The sequence below is a fragment of the Solanum tuberosum genome, unplaced genomic scaffold (assembly GCF_000226075.1).
Source record: "Solanum tuberosum cultivar DM 1-3 516 R44 unplaced genomic scaffold, SolTub_3.0 scf00496, whole genome shotgun sequence".
Classification (NCBI taxonomy): Eukaryota; Viridiplantae; Streptophyta; class Magnoliopsida; order Solanales; family Solanaceae; genus Solanum; species Solanum tuberosum.
This window is the reverse complement of record NW_006239424.1, coordinates 345,074-364,247: the sequence shown is the minus strand read 5'-3', so window position 1 is coordinate 364,247 and position 19,174 is coordinate 345,074. Positions and strand designations below refer to the sequence as shown.

The 19,174-nt window shown below is 33.9% G+C and overlaps 1 protein-coding gene across 1 annotated transcript; it reads right to left on the bottom strand.

Annotated features, from left to right (window-relative positions):
* Nucleotides 1-480: 480 nt before the first annotated feature.
* LOC102605611 (importin beta-like SAD2) lies at nt 481-13,086 on the bottom strand. Its single transcript, XM_006364632.2, has 22 exons — nt 12,793-13,086; nt 10,799-10,934; nt 10,535-10,622; nt 10,245-10,394; nt 9,535-9,697; nt 9,037-9,221; nt 8,750-8,923; nt 7,599-7,744; nt 7,375-7,498; nt 7,097-7,277; nt 6,410-6,569; nt 6,295-6,336; nt 6,081-6,199; nt 5,804-6,002; nt 4,685-4,816; nt 3,895-3,998; nt 3,636-3,815; nt 2,480-2,619; nt 2,222-2,361; nt 1,965-2,125; nt 1,212-1,347; nt 481-1,105 (listed from the first exon to the last, which is right to left on the bottom strand). Exons 1-22 carry the CDS (start codon nt 12,880-12,882, stop codon nt 945-947), a joined length of 3,111 nt encoding a protein of 1,036 aa, XP_006364694.1. The 5' UTR covers nt 12,883-13,086; the 3' UTR covers nt 481-944.
* Nucleotides 13,087-19,174: the final 6,088 nt, after the last annotated feature.

The window sequence follows — 19,174 nt, the reverse complement described above, 5'->3', positions numbered from 1 at the left end:
ATATTATTAGCTTTTTATTGTCTGATTAATCGACTCAATACATTCTGCGAGAAAGAAATGTGTTGTTTTATAACTTCTTTAATCATGTAACAAGAGAAACCAAAAACCAAAGTTAAAGGAAACAAATACATCTTACCTTTGTATAGGTTACATTTCTAGATATAGGATCCTTGTAGTAGGCTGGATCAAGATCCAATCGAAAGAAGATAGGCTTTAGAAACAATAGGTTGGGAAAGAAAGAAAACGCTTTGTGCTATAGGTAGTTGGTTGGTTGAAAGGAAAATGTCCAACTTCGTAAATGACATATTCAAATTTGCTCAGCTACATCTTCAGTATGATTTCACAGTTACTCGAATGACAGCATGGTACATTCAAAGAATCATGAAGAAAAAAGAACAAATAGAATTATGATAAGGAATATGAAATGTTTTACAATCAGCAGCGAAGCTAATTGTGTAACCACTTGCAATGTGAAACACCTTTCGACCCAAAAATAAACCAATGATGTATAAATACTGAACATAAACTACAACCGGGGCTTACAAAAATTTTAGGGCAGTAATTGACCCAATTCAGACAGTATATGCATCATCTGGTACCCAAACAAATATAATACATGATAAATGCTGTGTGCATTTACGACCATCCCTCAACCCCCAAACCCTCCTATACCAAATAGAAAGGCCACCAATGAATAATCCTAACGTTTTCATCTGTATAAAAATGAACTACTACCAAGACACTCGGGAAAAAAGACAATGACATCCAGCAAAGAGGCATCTTCTGACATAGAATAGCCCACTTCACAGCGACTCATCAAGACCACACAGCAAAAGAAAAAGCAGGCCTAGTTGCAACTTCATCTTCTGCCCCTGAGTAACCAAGGTACATATTGGGATGATTACTCATTGAGTTTTGGCCAAAAGCAAACCGGTTGACCAAAATCATGAAGCAACTACTGCTGACGCCTTCTCCATTTTTTCTTTCTCTATCTCCACTCTTCTCTGCTCAGCATGCTGAGCAACACCATTTGCCAATGCTTGATAACGGAAGTCCAAAGTCTGGGTCAGGCTCTGGAACTTCACTGGATCAGATGCTTGCATAGCTGGATCCAACAGTCCAACGTTAGAAGGGACAAAATAAGTGAGCCCATTGCCCAACACCAAGCAAAAAGTCATTTCTGAAAACAAAATATGCAAGCAGCATCATACCTTTGATTGTTTCCACAAAGAAAATGAATGGGTCCACCTCATCAAGGGGTGATTGCATCTCTTCATCATCATCACTAAAATCGTCATCGGAGTCCTCATCATCATCGTCCTCGTCATGTGAGCGGAAAGCCTTTGCCTACAAAAGCAGAACAAGATGTCAAAGCTTTTAGAGATGCTAACTCTAATGGCGGCATTCTTTATCTTGAACTAGAGACATCCAGGCCTCCATCTGTAATAAATTCTCCTACAAGAAGCCATCACACAAAGGTAATCTACAGAAGGTACTTCAAATTCCTTCATGTTCTGAGGCACGAAAAATGTCACTACCAAACTCATGCCATCAAGTACACAACCGACATAGTTCTTGATATATCATAATCATTCTAAAAGACCCTATGTGTTCTCTTGTTCAACCTCATTCAAATAAAAATCTTGTGCTTTCTCTGCAATATGTTGCTCAACTGTTGTCCTATAAAGGATAGAAACCAGATCCCGTCTCAAGCTGCTAATTCAATAGTTAAAAATACAAATTCCGACTCCTCAACAACAACACACCCAGTGTAATCCCACAAAGGGGTCTAGGAAGGGTGGTATGTACGCAAACCTTACCCCTACATTGTGCAGGTAGAGAGGCTGTCTTCTGACCCCCATTCAGGTTAAAACAAAGCAGAAAGTAATAGATGACTCTACTCCACCAAAAATATGCATCAGCTGTACAAATTCCAATAGTACAAGCACAGTTTTAGTAATCACCTGTGCAGCCAATTTTTGAAGCCTAGTACTGTCAGCTTCATCCCCTTCCTCAGCATCATCCCCCATTTCCTTGTCAGACTCGTCATCTTCGTCGTCATCCTCATCAGTTTGCAAGCCATTCATATCATCATCGTCTTCTGCCTCATCCTCCTTAGCCGCTTCTAAACACGATGATAAAAATTGATAAAAATATTAGATGAGTGTACATGGTGTAGTAATGTACCAGAAAATGAAGAAAATGCTAAAATAAGTTTAACCTGCTACTTGATCTTTATAGGCAACAAGCAGATCTAGAGTTGCTTTGAAAACACGATCTAAGGCTTCCCTTGGGAATTGATCCACAGGAAGAGGGAGCAAAGATGTCAAACCCAAGCAGCAAACCTTTTTGTCATGTTCCCTGCAAAACAATATAAGGAGCATAACATTAGTGGGCCTGTTTACCTGCTAATTCATTCAAAATTGTTTAAACTTCTCCTTTTTCATTGGAAACAGCAAGAGTAACAGGCCCTCTTCACCTTTTAAAGTTAACCCGTTTTCCGCTCTTTTTTGTTTGTCCCAACATGTGAAACCAGAGATTAAACACCTCTGTAGCAATGCCAAGCTTTTGAAGGATGTTCCATGTCAAGGGCGCATTGTAGTAAAGAGCATCAGCTATCTGCCAAAAGGAAAATTATCAAAACAATAGAAACATCAGCAACCTGTGAAACAAAATCTAGAAAAGAACAATAAGCTATCAGCAATCTGAGTACCAATACTTAAAGCACATAGAAACATCAGCAATTTATCATATGTATAGATATATTCTACGTGCATCAAATTTGATGATCAGCTAGAAGGGAGAAGGGGAAAGAACACAGACGGCTCTTGAAGTGTCTACACTCAACAGATACACCCCATATTAAATATAAATTCATGGTTGTTATATTGCCTTCTGACAATAAAACGAGAAAAAAGAATTAAATTCTTCCCAAAACTGATACACACCACCTCATAAATCTCCAAATGCAGTGTTCACTATGCGCAACACTGTAGTGATTGAAGGAGTTAAAAGGGGACTAAATACACCTAAAAGCACATGGAGCTCTAGAAAGCTACTATCTCTCTGAAGCCATTTGGAAATAACCAAAGAACAAAACATGGGAATACCAACTAGCTTGCCTAGCCCAATTGCACACACAACCAGTCCAGCTCTAAGAATATTATCATAATTTGTTTAGGACATATGTAAGCCAGTAGAGTGACAAGTGTGAGATGTAGAGCACTCTAGTTGTAGAGAACCACAATACTTGTTGCGGAAAAGAAATTGAGTATGCCAATGAAATGGTTCCAAATACTAGCATTGCTATATAGGATTCATGTGATCAACCACAATGCAATTGAGGATCAATTTCTCAAAACATTGTTTTCATAACAAATGAAGAATGTGCATGTTGGTGCAGCAAAGAAAACATCCATATGCATATGTCAAATGAAAATGACAGACAATACATTTCATAGATCAATGGTTAGCAAAACAGAAATAAAGGACACATAGGGAGTCGCTGAAGCAAGATAGCTAGCACTCCTCCTATGTTACTGTTCCAGGAAGCATCCAATTACCACATACCAACAAGAGTACACAGTTAATAGAGAAACATACCCAAAAGTAAGTTTGAACATTAAGTAAATTACCACTTGGACCAAGAGACACTTCAGATATGATTTTTCAGCTCGACGGAGACGTTCAATTGACACTCTAATATACGGCTCAACCCAGTGATCCACCTGTCCCTTGCAATGCTCGAATACAACTTGAATAAGCTTAGGTGCGGACTCAATGTCACCATCCTCCAAATTTTTATCTCCCATAACCTGACAAGAAATATTTATTCCACATTTAATCTAAAGCAAATGATCAGAAGCTAAAATTCGGGGGCAGAATTCGACTTACAGATGATATCATATTCCAAAGGCTTTGTTGGTAGTCCGGATCCTTGCAAGTGAGGAAGTGAGCAGTACTCTTGGATATATAGTTGTCTAAAGGAACCAGTATATCTGCAAAAACATAAATCCAACCCAACAAAAAAGGGAACCAGATCAGGTAATATGCAGAACTGTAGTTTTTAGTTCCATATAAATGATTAAACATCTACCATCCCACTGGCAAAACAAAGAGCATATGCTACATTCCGCAGCACTTAGCATCTCTTTCACAGAAGAATACATCATATCTCACTACAGCCACAAGCCCTATTACTATAAGCAATATAACAGCATCGTAAAATCATTTCACCAAACATGGCCAATCTTTAGAAGGATGAGATGAAATCCAACCATCTAGATTGATTAGCAACTTATTCTTTACCACCAGCATCCCTCCCAATAAGATGAACAAGAGGAAAGTAAAGAAAATGGAAAAACATAGCTAGGAATAAGAGTAGTTCAAATTTCAAAATACAACAAGAAAAAACTGTTCTGCTCGTGAAAATCTTATCCACCAATCTCTCCCGGGACACAATGAAAATTATTTACTCCTTAAATCTAAATGGACAAGTTAAACACATGATACTTAGTTGAGCATATCATGAGTTCTTAGATAATTATTGAACCTCATAAACCTAGTCACACAGCAAATGTGTTTATTAAACAGGAAGGCTTTAGAAGCAACAGATAAAGACACCAAACAACCCCTTCGAAAAAGAGCATTTTCCCGACAGTAACATTAAAATGTCTACACATACTTGGAAAGAAGTCAATAGCCCAGTCTGCTAGCGCCTCCATCATCAAGGGCCAAAGAGTCCACATATCCATGGATATTGTTGGAGAGAAAAATGTCATATATGAAACTATCTCCAAAACCTCTTCAAAGACCTCTGCAGGAAGATCAATTGGTTAGAAGAGAAACACATAATTTCCAAAGAAATATGCAACACCTCCAGCTTAGTTTAAACAGGATCATTGTTCAACTAATACTAGTGCAGTCAAATAAACCATGCTGACTTTGGACGAGGCTCGATCTCCACAAGATTGCATTAGTCACATTTATCTAATACTTCAATGAACACAGGTGGAAATAACAAATGATAAATTGCTCATGTCCAACTAGATACACTACGAAAGAAGCTAGCTAATATTTTATGATAATCACAAGAAGTTCACCTATAATATTTCATTTTAAAATGATCCACCCAGCCTTTCTGCAGATTAACACTCCAAAAATGTTTTCAAGGCAAACTAAATGAAAGGAAACCCCTTCATTTCTTCTTTTCTGTTGTACAGAACAGGAAAGTATTTGAAAAATCAAACTGAGCAAAATCTCTCTCATATTGGGGTATTATCTAATTATAAACAACAGAAACGCATACGACAATCTATCATATGCTTCGAACACATTTCTTTTGAGCAAGGGGTCAATTGGAAACAACCTCTCTACCCCACAAAGATAGGGGAAAAGTATGTGTACGTCCTACCCTCCCCAGGCCCCACTTGTGGGACTACACGCATATGGCATCTTCATAGACTCTTTGCCTTTGTCAAACAAAGGAAAATATGAACTTCTTAAACCTTTCCACTCTGTTTGCCTATATTACATTCCTACCCTTTCCACAAGAAAGCATGAAATTTGGATGATGAGAATTGGATAATGCAACAATGTATTTCAAGGCAGATGAATGACGTTAGAAGTGTAGCTCAACCGGACACCACACAGGTTGAGAAACTACTAACTTCATCTAAATGGTTGTCCGACTAACAAAAAAGGTAACAAGCTAACAGAAGAATAAAGCAACTTTTTTTGGATACGTGAAGAATAAAACACCTAGTCTATATAAATAATCTTTTTCCGATTTAAAAAAAAGTACCTTGTCCATCTGTAGTCAACATCCTACGCATTATTGGCAAGAGTGTTGGCTCAATATGAATGAAGAGGTGTGGCAGGCGGCTCACTGACTCAAGTATTGTGCTTATGGCTCGTAAACAGCCAACTGCAGCAAGAGCTCCAGGATCATCCGCTTCTTCCTCTGCCTCTGCAGAGTTCATGCATTTCCAGAATGCAGCAGCCTAAAAAGTAACTCATTAGACTTTGGTGGCACAGATATTCTTTGCATTCAAAATCGCTCAAATAACAAATATTCTCACCAAATTCTGGCATAACCCAAGAGCATAAGGAGCCATCTCCTCACCAAATTTGTCCACGATAGTCTCAAGTGTAAACACAAGATCTTCATTCTCGACTTCATTCATCAGTTTGAAAAATTCTGAACACAATTGATATGAAAAGAATTGTTAAACAAAATAACATCATCAGTTGATGTTGGTTAGCAATACAAAACACAAAGGATCTTGCAAGTACCATCGAGTAGCTGGGGAAGAATTGGTCGGATTTCATTCAAATCTGCACAAACAGATGAAAAGTGTAAGCAGGATTGACCTATATGTAGATACCAAAATGTCAAGTATATGTTTACCTTTGCAGGCTTCAATAAACGAGCGTAATGCGAAAACAGAATCAACACGAACAGGTAGGTCAGGATCACGCATCCCAGTCACGACACTGTGTAATGCATTGCGGAAGTTGTTTGGATCTGCAAAGTTTATATGGGCATACTGTCCTGCAACCCATGCTGCCTGTTATGATAGAAAGATAAAACATTGACAATGATGAGGATGTTTCAGATTTATCTTGAAGATCAGAAATTATGATAAACAGAAAAAAAACAAAGAGGCACCAACAAATTGCTCTATATGCACCTCCATTATAGATAATGGAAAAAATTGTTCATTGCACCAATAGCTATCAATAAAAAACCAACATGAGTAAATAAGGGAATGGATGCAGTGTTCAAAGATTGTGTGAAGAGTTGGTAAGGATTTAAGAAAAAGAAAAATAACTCCAGTTGCACAGGAAAGACAACTTATTTTAAGAAACAAGGAATTGGTAAGGAGCAATCTTCCTCTAGTTATTGATAAAAGAGTAGTGAGAACACAAACAGCATTTGGGGTATTTAGACTGGATTGACAAATCTATAAGAGTTCAATGAGCCGGGAAGCTTCCTGAAATAGCTAGTTAAATGTACAGACTACAGAGTGTTATATATGCAGTAGTCCTTAAAAGAGCATAAATTAACAAAGATCAACAACACGGTCCAACACACCTTGGCTCGAAGATGGCCCGCAGGACTGCTAAATTCAGGGAAAACATGTTGGACAAGCATACGTTCAAGCTCTGATTTATACGGCTCAGTTTGTTTCAATTTATCGCAAAGAGCTCCAATTGCAAGGAGAGCACCATCCTTTTGTCTATAGGGCTTGTATTCTGGGGCTGCCTCTTCATATCTAAGAAAATAAAATACAAAGTGCGAACACAAGAATTTTGTTATCATGAAATGTGCTTAACATGAGTGTTACCATGTGAAGTAAAATTGAAATATACCTCTTAAAAATCTCGACAATGAAGAATAAAAATTTGTGAAGGTTCTCTTTACCACGCTTTCTTACTAACTCGCTCACAAAATCCATTGCAGCAGTTCTGGGACTATATAAGTCCTCAATTATATCTGCATAATTATAAAGAGGAATGTCAATCTTAAATTACTGAACTCAGCTGAGTGAAGTGACAGCAATATATATACTAGTGAATGACATATCAGCAGTTACCATAACCCTTCCTCACATACTCATGAGGATCCTCCTCCCAAAGCTTTTGATCATTATCACTGAAGCACATGAGCGGAAAGATGATCTCAAAAAGAACAATATTAAGTCTGGGTTGCAACAAGCTGTACATGTTGCTCTTTGAGATACTGCACAGTACAAGAGTAACTAAGTATCCAGAAAAATGTAGAAATAATAGAGTGCATTTCAGTTACCAAACTGTCAATCTAGAAACTTGGAGAAGGAAAAAAGATTTGACCCATAGTGGCTGATATAGACAAAATAGAGAGGCAGAAAAAGCTAAGTAAGCACATGTATTGCAGTCAATTGATCAGCAATTGAAATCAAAACCAGGGCCTAGTATCACTCATTACATGCTTATTAGAAACCTATCTACAGAAGCAACCTAGGGAAACAAAGCAAAGTAGCAGAGGAAGTAAAGCAACTAGAGGACAAGCAGAAAAGATTATCACTATCTAAAAAGTAAGGCCTTCAGTCCAGTCATTTTTCTTCACAAAGACCGAGATTGGTGTTTGTCTCCACTCAAAAAATTAAACGACACATCATCAAAAAGCTCACTCAAAACAGAGGTGTTCAAAGATTGTTGTCTACTTTCCTTATGAACTGTTGGAAATCACTGATGAGCCATCTACTCTATTATAAAGATGAGAAGTCTATTAATTTCTTGGCAAGAACTCACTTTTATGCTATTAATCTACAGTATCTATGCATAGGCCTACTACCTCTTCGTGGATATTTCAAAGAGCGAAAATGAGGGGACAGAAGTCCTTAATGCTTCATCCATTTCAAATGTATTCTCACTGACCAAGCACTCACTCTCAGGTCACCACTAGAAGAGGATGAACTAAAACAGAAGTCCTCTCAATTACAAATGAGCAGCACTTTATCACAGTACCTTAAATCCACATTAGAGCATCCAACCTTTACCCACTAAATAAAATTGTAGTATTCTAAAGATATCAATACAACTCACAACTTAAAATATCCATGAAGTGTTTCAACTTACTAAAACCCAAGGTCATGCTATGCCTCCTACATACAAGCAGATACCCGAAGGAGATAATTCAGGAAGTAGTTGGAGATGGTATATGTGACAAATTTCTCGAGTTAGTAAACAAAGTTGTCGCACAAACCTATTGCTTAGGTATTGCAAAATGAGGTTGATCACCCTATCTGGCAAGTAACCACCAGCACGGATAACATTCAATAGATTAAGGTGGCATTCCAAGATTTTTCCAGCATAACCCTTCTGAAACATTTGAGCAAAAGCCTTATTGTCTGGATTTTGAAGTTTTAAATCTCCAAACCTGGAAAAAAACATAAAAGTACTCAGAGGACTAAAAGATAGAAAGAGTGAGATCAATACTAGAAGCAAACCATAATTGGTCAGAACCAAATAAACATAAGGGTATCAATATACCGGGTGTAAAGTCGATTTAATATATGGACTGTCCACTTTTTCACCTTCCACCATCCCCACGACTTCCTTAGCTCTGGATCAGCTGGATGGCCTTCCACAGGGACAGGCCTCTCCAACATATTCAAGAAAAGAACCATCCAGGCATTGAACACATTTGGGTCAAACAACTGCTTCGGAATCTCCAACTGGAAAAGAGAGTTGCATACAATTCAGTTACATTATCAAATTTTTTCGTAAGGATCTATATTATAAGAAGATAAATCTAAACAGCAGGGGGGGGGGGCAGCTTTTTTATCCAGGTCAATTCTATGAATTATTTTCCAGATCAAGAATATTTGAAAATACTAACAGAATATGAAAAGGCAAACAGGCAGAAACTCGCTACACACACCACACGCTTCTTTTAAGGGTTCAGCTAAATAATTAGAAACAACAACCCTCATCCAGACAAGTAGCCTTATAAAACAAACAAAACAATAACATTCAAAGGGAACATACATAAATGGATGACCAGAATATTTTGCAAATGAGCTTGATCAGCTCGGCTACTTCAGTTGACGGATTTGTTATCTGAACAAGACTGTTGAATATGTTGAGAAGATGCGGAAAAGTTTCCTCAACGACATGATAAACAGGTGTTCTCTCCTCATCTGATTTGAATCTGTTAAATAGAAAAAAGATGTGCATACACAGAAGAAGTTATAATGGAGTTTCACCATCCAGTTGATCTAGGGCAAAGAATGAATATTCATAGATAACAGAAACACTCAAAAAGGGTTTTCCATCTCTAAACAGATGGAAGGATATCCCTGCACTTCACTACTATTCATCCATCGCTGAGAACTCAGAGAAACTATATAATACATATTTTAATGGGTCAGTGGTGCACGGTTTGCAACTCGGTAGACAATGAGCCCACCCCTCTAATTTTTTTTCGACTTAAATATAAAACTTTTGTATGCAGCAGTGTCAGACCCATAATGTGTGGCTTAGCCACACATGACAAGTTACGATCTTACCATTAAACCAAAACAGGGGGGTGGGATACACTGTGTAATACATGAAAAGCATTTTCTGTAGGCAAACTCATTGGTCATGACTCAGCAGAGGAACGCAAAGCGCAGCACATAGAAACAATTTCTAGAGTAACCAAAACAAAGAAAAATAGAGATTGTCAAGAAGAGCACTATTCTAAATCAACAACTTACTCATATTTCCTCGAGAGAATTCTCAGAACAAACAAAGCACTATAAACTTGCTGATCCTGCAGATTATGCTTTACCCAGGGCAGAAGAGTTGGCCACTGCTCCGGGTAGTCTGCATGTATCATTGTCTTAATGCATTCCCCCAACTGTACCCTGTTCACAGCAACAAACTTGTCTAGTTAGAAGAGTCCAGTGTTAAAAAAGTAGAAAAGAAAATGACTATAAACATTTTGTTTTTCAAATAGGATTTCCATACAAAACATATTACAACCAATACAGATGATAAATCATACCTCAACAATGAAGGAACCTGTGCAATAAATATGAGAATATTTTGCCTCACCAATTCCTTGTCACTTGGCATAATTTTTGATTGCTCAGCTACATCAACACCAATTTCTCCGTAAATATCAACTTTACACAACCATAATGAAAATATCATGAAATGTACTTTGCCGTTTTATTGCATGTAAAAAAATCTTATATATTTTTTTAAAAAATTAAAATATTGTTCTTCTATTTTTCTCCTTTATGGGGATATATAATAAGGTCATTACCAGGATCATGAGGGCACCAGTTCTTTGCAACGAAGTTCTTAAAATGGATACTAGCCACCTGTCGGACTGCCATGTCGCAAGACCCATCTACTATGATTTGCAGCAGTCTCACAAGATGTTGTGGGGTATGTTGAAACTGCAAACATAGGTGCACTCAGGAATATATAAAATTAAAAAGAATCCAATGTCCACAAATTTATTCCCCATAATTCAAGTGCTGAACATCCTATAATGTCAACCTGATTTAAAATTAAACATTCATAAATAGCTAAAACAAGAACCACACTCTTATAATAAATAAAGTACAAAAAAAAAGTAAACCACATTCTTCAGAGTACAGAACAAAGAAAAACAATTTCCTATCAGAAAAATTAAGAAACTCTGTTTATTTTTAATGGAGAATTCAAATATATTTCTTTGTTAAATATCAAACATGAGGAGAACACCTGAGTCAGAAGTAAAAAATCCAACTTGAAACAGGCAATATGATTGTCAATCATTAAATAGTATAATGCACTTGCACCTCCAACATCACAAGCCCAATCCAATTAAAACTAAACCTACAATTTCCAAACACCACATATCCATAGTTCAGGACAAAAACCAACAAAAATATTAATTATACATAACTCTCTGATCAGTATATTTGATGCAAATCAAATAACCACATAGATTTAATCATAATTCAATCATAACAACAAATTTGATCAAATTGAGTTTTTTCTCAAGCAACCAGAAACAAAAAATACTTTCTATAAGCAAATTAAACCTGATTGAGACAATTTTCAGCAGCTTTACGTTCATCATGATATTCAGGTCTAATAAAACTACAAAAATATTACCATATCTCTCTGATACGGTATGTTTGATGCAAATCAACTAACCACATGAATTTAATGATAACTCAATCATAACTACAGATCTTATTAAATTGAGCAACTTGAAAAATTCAATACTAATGCTTCAACTGTTTTCAGCAGCTTTATGTTCATCCTATATACAGCACAACACTACCAAAAATATCAATTACTACCATAACTCTCTGATCAGCATATTTGATTGCAAATTAAATAACCACATAGATTTAATCATTATTCAATCATAACAACAACTTCAATCAAATTCAGTTTTTTCTCAACCAACTTGAAACAAAAATTCAATACTAATGCTTGATATAAGAAAATTGAACCTGGTGGAGACTGTTTTCAGCAGCTTTACATTCATCCGGATATTCAGGACTAAAACTACCAACAATATCAACTATACCAGAACTCTCTGATCAGCATATTTGTTGCAAATAAACTAACCACATAGATTTAATCATAATTCAATCATAACAACAAATCCAATCAAATTCAGTTTATTCTCAAGCAACTTGAATCAAAATAATCAATACTTTTGCTGCTTATAAGCAAATTAAACCTGATCAACACTGTTTTCAGCAGCTTTACATTAATCTGGATATCCAGGACTAACACAAACAAAAACATCAATTATATCATAATTCTCTGATATGTAAACTGATGCAACTTAAATAACCACATAGATTTAATCATAATTCAATCAAATTCAGTTTATTCTCAAGCAACTTGAATAAAAGAAAATCAAACTTGTGCTGCTTATAAGCAAATCAAACCTGATGGACACTGTTTTCAGCAGCTTTACATTTCTGAAATGTAAACTGATCCAACTTAAAATAACAACATAGATTTAATCATAATTCAATCATAAAAACAAATCCGATCAAATTCAGTTTATTCTCAAACAGCCTGCTTATAAGCAAACTAAACCTGATCAACCCTGTTTTCAGCGTCTTTACATTCATCTGGCTGTTCAGGACTAACACTAACAATAACATTAACCATATCATAACTCTCTGATATGTAAAATTGAATCATAATTCAATCATAACAACAAATCCGATCAAATTCAGCTTATTCAATCAACTTGAATTAAAAAAAACAATACTTAAGCAGCTTATAAGCAAATGAAACCTGATTGAGACTGTTCTCAGCAGTTTTCCGTTCATCCGGATTGGGACTTAAAGCACCAGCAAGGATGATAGCAAGGTTCTGAAAATCCATAACTTCAACTTTCAGTAAAAAGGATAATGAAAACAAATGATTGTATGAACCCTAGAAGAAAGGACTTCTTCTAGAGTTTATGTATATATAGAGAGAGAAGAAAGGATGAATAGAAGTTGCAGACACAGACAGCGAAAATTGGAGTGTGTGCTGAGAATGTATTGTGGGCGTTTAAATCATTAGGGTTTAGGGGGTAAGAGACAGATAGGAAAGAGGAGGACGGGGGGGTGGGGGTGAAGTGGTTTAACTAATTTACTATATTTGATTTTTTAATTTTGAAAAAGTTGGAAAGAAAAGGAAAAAGATAACTTTCTATGGGGAAACAAAATAGGAAAAAAAATGAAATAATTAGGTGTAATGTACCTTTATTTATTTTATTACTATATTATTTATGCTTTTTATATTATGGTGTATGGATTATTTTGCACTTATCTTGATTAATTTTACGAATATATCTATCATCTCTGATCAACCATAAATACTAAGGTTTAACTAATTTACTATATTTGATTTTTTAATTTTGAAAAAGTTGGAAAGAAAAGGAAAAAAAGATAAAGAAAAAAATGAAATAATTAGGTGCAATGTACCTTTCTTTATTTTATTATTATTTATTCTTTTTATATTATGGTGTATGGATTATTTTGTACTTATCTTGATTAATTTTACGGATATATCTATCATCTCTGGTCAACCATAAGTATTAAGGTTTAACTAATTTACTATATTTGATTTTTGATTTTCTAAAAGGAAATGAAAAGGGGACTTTCTATGGGGAAACAGAATAGGAAAAAAAATTAAATAATTAGGTGCAATGTTTCCTTCTTTATTTTATTTATTATTATTATATATTATTTTAGTGTATGGATTATTTTACACATATCTCAATTAAATTTATGGATGTATCTGTCATTTCTTATCAACAACAAATATTAAGTAACATTGTTTACTAAGACTAAGACATGTGGAAAAAATTACATAATTGGTTTATTTTTGTCGAAATTTGAATCTAAAACTTCATGATTGTCGACTTAATTTACCGATCTCATTGTGGTAAATGAGGTGGTGAATTATAAAGTAGGGATTGAACTCTCTCTAATAAGATGAAAGTTTAGATAGTCAACCAACTAAGTGATTTTAGTATGAGATTAAATATTTTTCAATCAAAAAACTTTTATATTAAAAAAAAAGTAATTTTCACTATATGTGAGGTATGTATTCAATAAAAAGTGTGGTGGTGGGGGCGGGGGGATTAATCCATTGGATATGAGAAAATGTCTTTTATAATTAGAAAACAAAATTGAATTTTGTTTACAATATACCGTAATTTTATTTTATTTTTTTGGGAAGAACGTATAAAACGATGAAATCATACATGCAAAATTTCTTTGATCACCTTATCTATTGTTGGAACATAGTTCGAGATGTACGTTCCAGTCAATGTGATTCCTATTTAGAAAGTGAGTCCTGCTATAACGGAACAACATATGATAGCAGCGTTGACGTATCTATGTTATAAAACAAGTGTGTGATAATTGAAAAGTGAAATTAAATTTCACAACATACTTTAATCAATGTTTAAATATTATTATCATACTTGAATTCTAATTATCACGTAGAGTTTTTGTGTTTTGATTATTATATTATTTTGTTCACGTTATTGTTATTTCTTTTATATGTTGTGTTATTATCAACATTTTGCATTACCTCGTTGTTGCTATCGCACATTAATGGAATTCCTTTTTTCAAACTGTTTGAAAAGAACATTATTTAAGCTAAAGTCAATCAGAAACAACATTTCTATCTCTATTAGATAAAGATAAAATTTGTGTGCATCTTACCCTCATCAAATTCCACTTATTAAAATACAATGTAAACATTGTTGTATCAACCATAGATATCAAAAATATTAGTAGGACAATATGTTTGTATCAAATGAATTCAAAACAATATTCGAATATGTGATTTTGAGATAAATAATAATAACAACAACAATATATCATGTGAAATTATACAAGTAAAGTCTGATGTGGGTAGAGTGTGTGCATACATTATCAATAACTCGTGAAGGTAGATGTAGCGGCATAGCCCGCTAGTGCTATTGATCACTCTGGCCTAGGCTCGCACGACTTTGAAATGTGTCATTAGTTGGTAAGGCTTGTTTAGTTATATGTCCAACATCTCTCACGTGTTTTTGTTGATATGGGACTTCTTATCATAACCTAGGGTGTCATATACACCTCTTTTATAGACTCTGCGTTCCTCTTAAGGTTTGCCTCACCGTTTGATATTTGGCTAGACTTAGAACTGAGTCTTATCCCGTCTTACCAAAATTTTCCCAAATCCAATTGAACTCTGACTCACATCAACAAGGCTCACACATGAGTGACTCTAATACCATTTGTAACAACCAGCCCGCTAGTGATATTGTCCGCCCTGGGCCTAGGCCCGCACAACTTTAAAGTGTGTCACTAGTTGGTAAGGTCTACTTACTTATATGTCCAACATCTCTCCTTATCTTTATCGATGTTAGACTTTTTTCTTAAGCAAATGTGTCACATAAAAGTTGTTTTTAAAAGACCAGTGATTCAAGAGCAACAATTGATGAAAAAATATAGTAACTAACAAGGGAAGCAACACAAAGCCTACGAGAAAATAACAAGAACAACAAAATAGTGTAATAGTACATGAAACAACAAATGATGATAGGTATCAGATGCAAGAATAGTGCGACCAGTACAATGAAAAACACAAACATGTCTAAAACCTTGAAAAGCAAAAATAACCTCCTACTACCTATCAACCTTCTACCTTGGTAGGCGATTTACATACCCTCATATCTAAGGGCATGTCCTTATTAAGCTAAAGATGTGTCGTGTCCTAGTCACCTTTCTCCAATACTTTTTTGGTCTATATATATCTCATACCGGCCCCACAAATCCAATCTCTCGTACCCTCTTACTAAGACATCAAACATCTCTTTTTCACATGTCCAAATCATCTCAGTTTTTCTTTCCTTGTATTGTCTACCACAAAGGTCACTAACACTGTATCCCAAATATCCTCATTCATAATCCTATCACTCCTAATATACCCACGCATCCATCTCAAGATCCTCATTTTTGCCATTTGCATCTTATGATCACAGGAGTTCTTAACTGGCTAACATTTTGTCCCATACAAAAAGGTGGATTTAACCATTTTATAAAGCTTACCTTTTAGTTTTGATGATATTTTCTTATCACATAAGATGTCGGTTGCAAGTCTCAACTTCAACCACGTTGTACGATGTGCGACACAATAATCAATCTCTCAATTTCATTAGATCTGAGACCTCGAGTATTCAAACCTTTCACTCTTGAGAATAGTTTGAGTATCAAGTTTCACGTCTATCTCATGCTTCTCAACATCGAATTTACACTCCAAAAATTCTAAGTTGATCCTACTCAACATGAACCCTATAGACTTCATAACATGTCTTCACCTCTCCGATCTATCGTTGGCTTTGAGACTTCGTTGTGAGTCTAATCGAATAAATAATGTCATTTGCAAATAATATACACCAAAGCACCTCACCTTGAATATAGTGTGTCAATTTATCCATCATCAAAGAAAATAGAAACTGACTCAACATTGATCATTTGTGCAATCACATATTGACCGGAAAATGGTATGAGTCTCCTCTCATAGTTCTTGCCTAAGTATTGAATTTATGATACATGTCCTTTTATCATCCTAATGTAGGTCATTGGTACACATTTAGACTCCAAACACCGTTAAAAAACTTCTTGCGGAACTTTATCGTAGACTTTTTCAAGATAAGTGAACACCATATGTAAGTCTCTTTTCCTCTCTTAATATTTCTCCATCAATATCTACGCAAGATGAATGACTTCAATAGTTGAATACCTTGACATGAATACAAACTGATTTTCGAAAAGATTTTGAGATAGATAAATTGATGTAAAATTATGAAAATCATAGTTCATATCATAAAAATAATAATTTGTAAATAGAATTCTTTCTATTATTTAAGCCCTGATCAACATAATTTCGATATTTACATTATGTGAGGTGACATAATCTACTCAAATAGTCAAGTTGATTGAATATGAGGTATCAAAAATCTACTTTAAACACAAGTTAAGCATAAATGCAAGAGATAGTAAGTCAAAAACTATAATGTAACTATGTAAGAATTATTTATTTTTGAATGTTTGATTTGTTATAAAAAATATATTACAGAATGTATTTTTTAAAATAAATTTGAAATATATTATATAATTACTATATGATAGTCTGTTTTTGTCATTAGTAGTTTTATTTATTTATTACTAATAATAATAACTACATTGTGAAAATTGAGATTTGGTCCGCAGCGCGTGGAGTCACGCATATGGAATATTTTTTTCATTGGCAGTAGTAGGTGGTGCGTGGGTCCTACAACGTGAAAATTGAGATTTGTTTTTGAGCTTTGGATTTTGCGGCTTTCTCTGTGTAATATTTGTCTGCACACACTTTTTTTTTTTGTTTTTTCGATTGTGTTTATTAAATTTAAATTACGCAAAATAAGCCACCAAGAATTATTGAATTTTTTGTAGCAATCCTTGATACATGCATATTTAAAATGATAAGAAAACAAACTATAATAAACTTCATATGATCAAATCCCAAACGACAAGAACATCATCTGCATGAAATTTATAAAAAAAATTAACATTTTTTTGAAATATATTTCCACTATCAATATTTAAGTGGGAATAAACACACACGTCTCGATTGACATGTAATCTTTCTGAAAATATCTACTAAGTTCAAGGATAATTTAGTCATTTTAAATTTATTGTGGCTATTTGCAAATTGGGACTCTCAAATATCATATGTGTCACATATATTATTCAAAAAGTATGTTTAAAATACAATAAAAATAATTGACAATAAAATTATAAAATTAAAACAAATAAAATAATATATATTGAATCCGGACTTGTCCAGGCTTATGTATCTAGTTCAATAATGAACAGTAACATTAATATTACTTTTAAAAATATTTCATTTTAAAATATAAATAAATCTGAGTTCACTATTTTTACTATATAGCGGTATTGCGCCTTATTTTTATCTGTTTGAATTATTTTTTGTGTTAACAGTAAAGATAATAAACTACACAGTTGGTTACGTATTGAAAACTTTGATCATTTCCTAGCGAAAATGTGAACAAATTTATTTCCTTCTCTAAAACTACTATATTGAATAATTAAATTCATCAACTAAATCAACAAGCATATACATTAATTACTAACAAAATTGGAATTTAACTTAAATCAACAAGCATGTACATTAATTACTAGCAAAATTGATAGATAAAACGTGAATATTATAATAATTGAAATACCTTTTCAAAGTCAATTATATCTTCATAAGTAAAAAATGATGTACAATAGTCATTTCAAAACTTTAATAACTGACTGAGCTCAACAATCAGTGGTTATATGTAAAAAAAAAAATCTTCTATAATTCAATTACCATTGGAGTCTCTACTAACACAACAAATTCCTCTATTGTCTTTAGGGCAGAAAGTTCTATATATCAATGATGGAGTGATAAAATTTAATAAGTAATTTTTTTAATCTGAATCTTGTTTATGATATTATATTTGTTAACAAAATATTTTACTTTCAAATTGTATAATTTGAATTTAATCGATCAACTGATAAAAAAATAAAAAATATATTATATGACCAAAGAAGTAGTAAAAATGAAATTATATAATAATCTATAACGATGAAACAAGCCTTCTCATTCCTTCTTTGTATAAATACAGAGAAAATGGTCAAATGCCCCCTTAAGCTATGATCGGATTCTCAACTACACACTTATTCTTTACGGGAGTCCTATCACCCCCTAAACTGTTTAAAACTAAAATTATTATCACCTTAAGGGGTCGTTTGGTAGAGTGTATTAGGAATATAATGCATGTATTAGATGTGTGTATTAGCAATACTTTGTTTGGTACACTTTTTCATGCCATGTATAACTAATGCTTGCATTAGCTATACACTCTATTGTGTATTAAGTTGTGTATTACTAATACCAAGGAATTCTAGGTATTAGTAATACATAGCATTTTAACACATGCATTAGATTAAAATAAATTACAAAAACTACCCTCTAAAAATAATAATAATAATAATAATTATAATAAAAATTATTATTATAATAATGATAATAATAATAATGATAATAATAATTATTATTATAATTATTATTATTATAATAATAATAAACATAATAA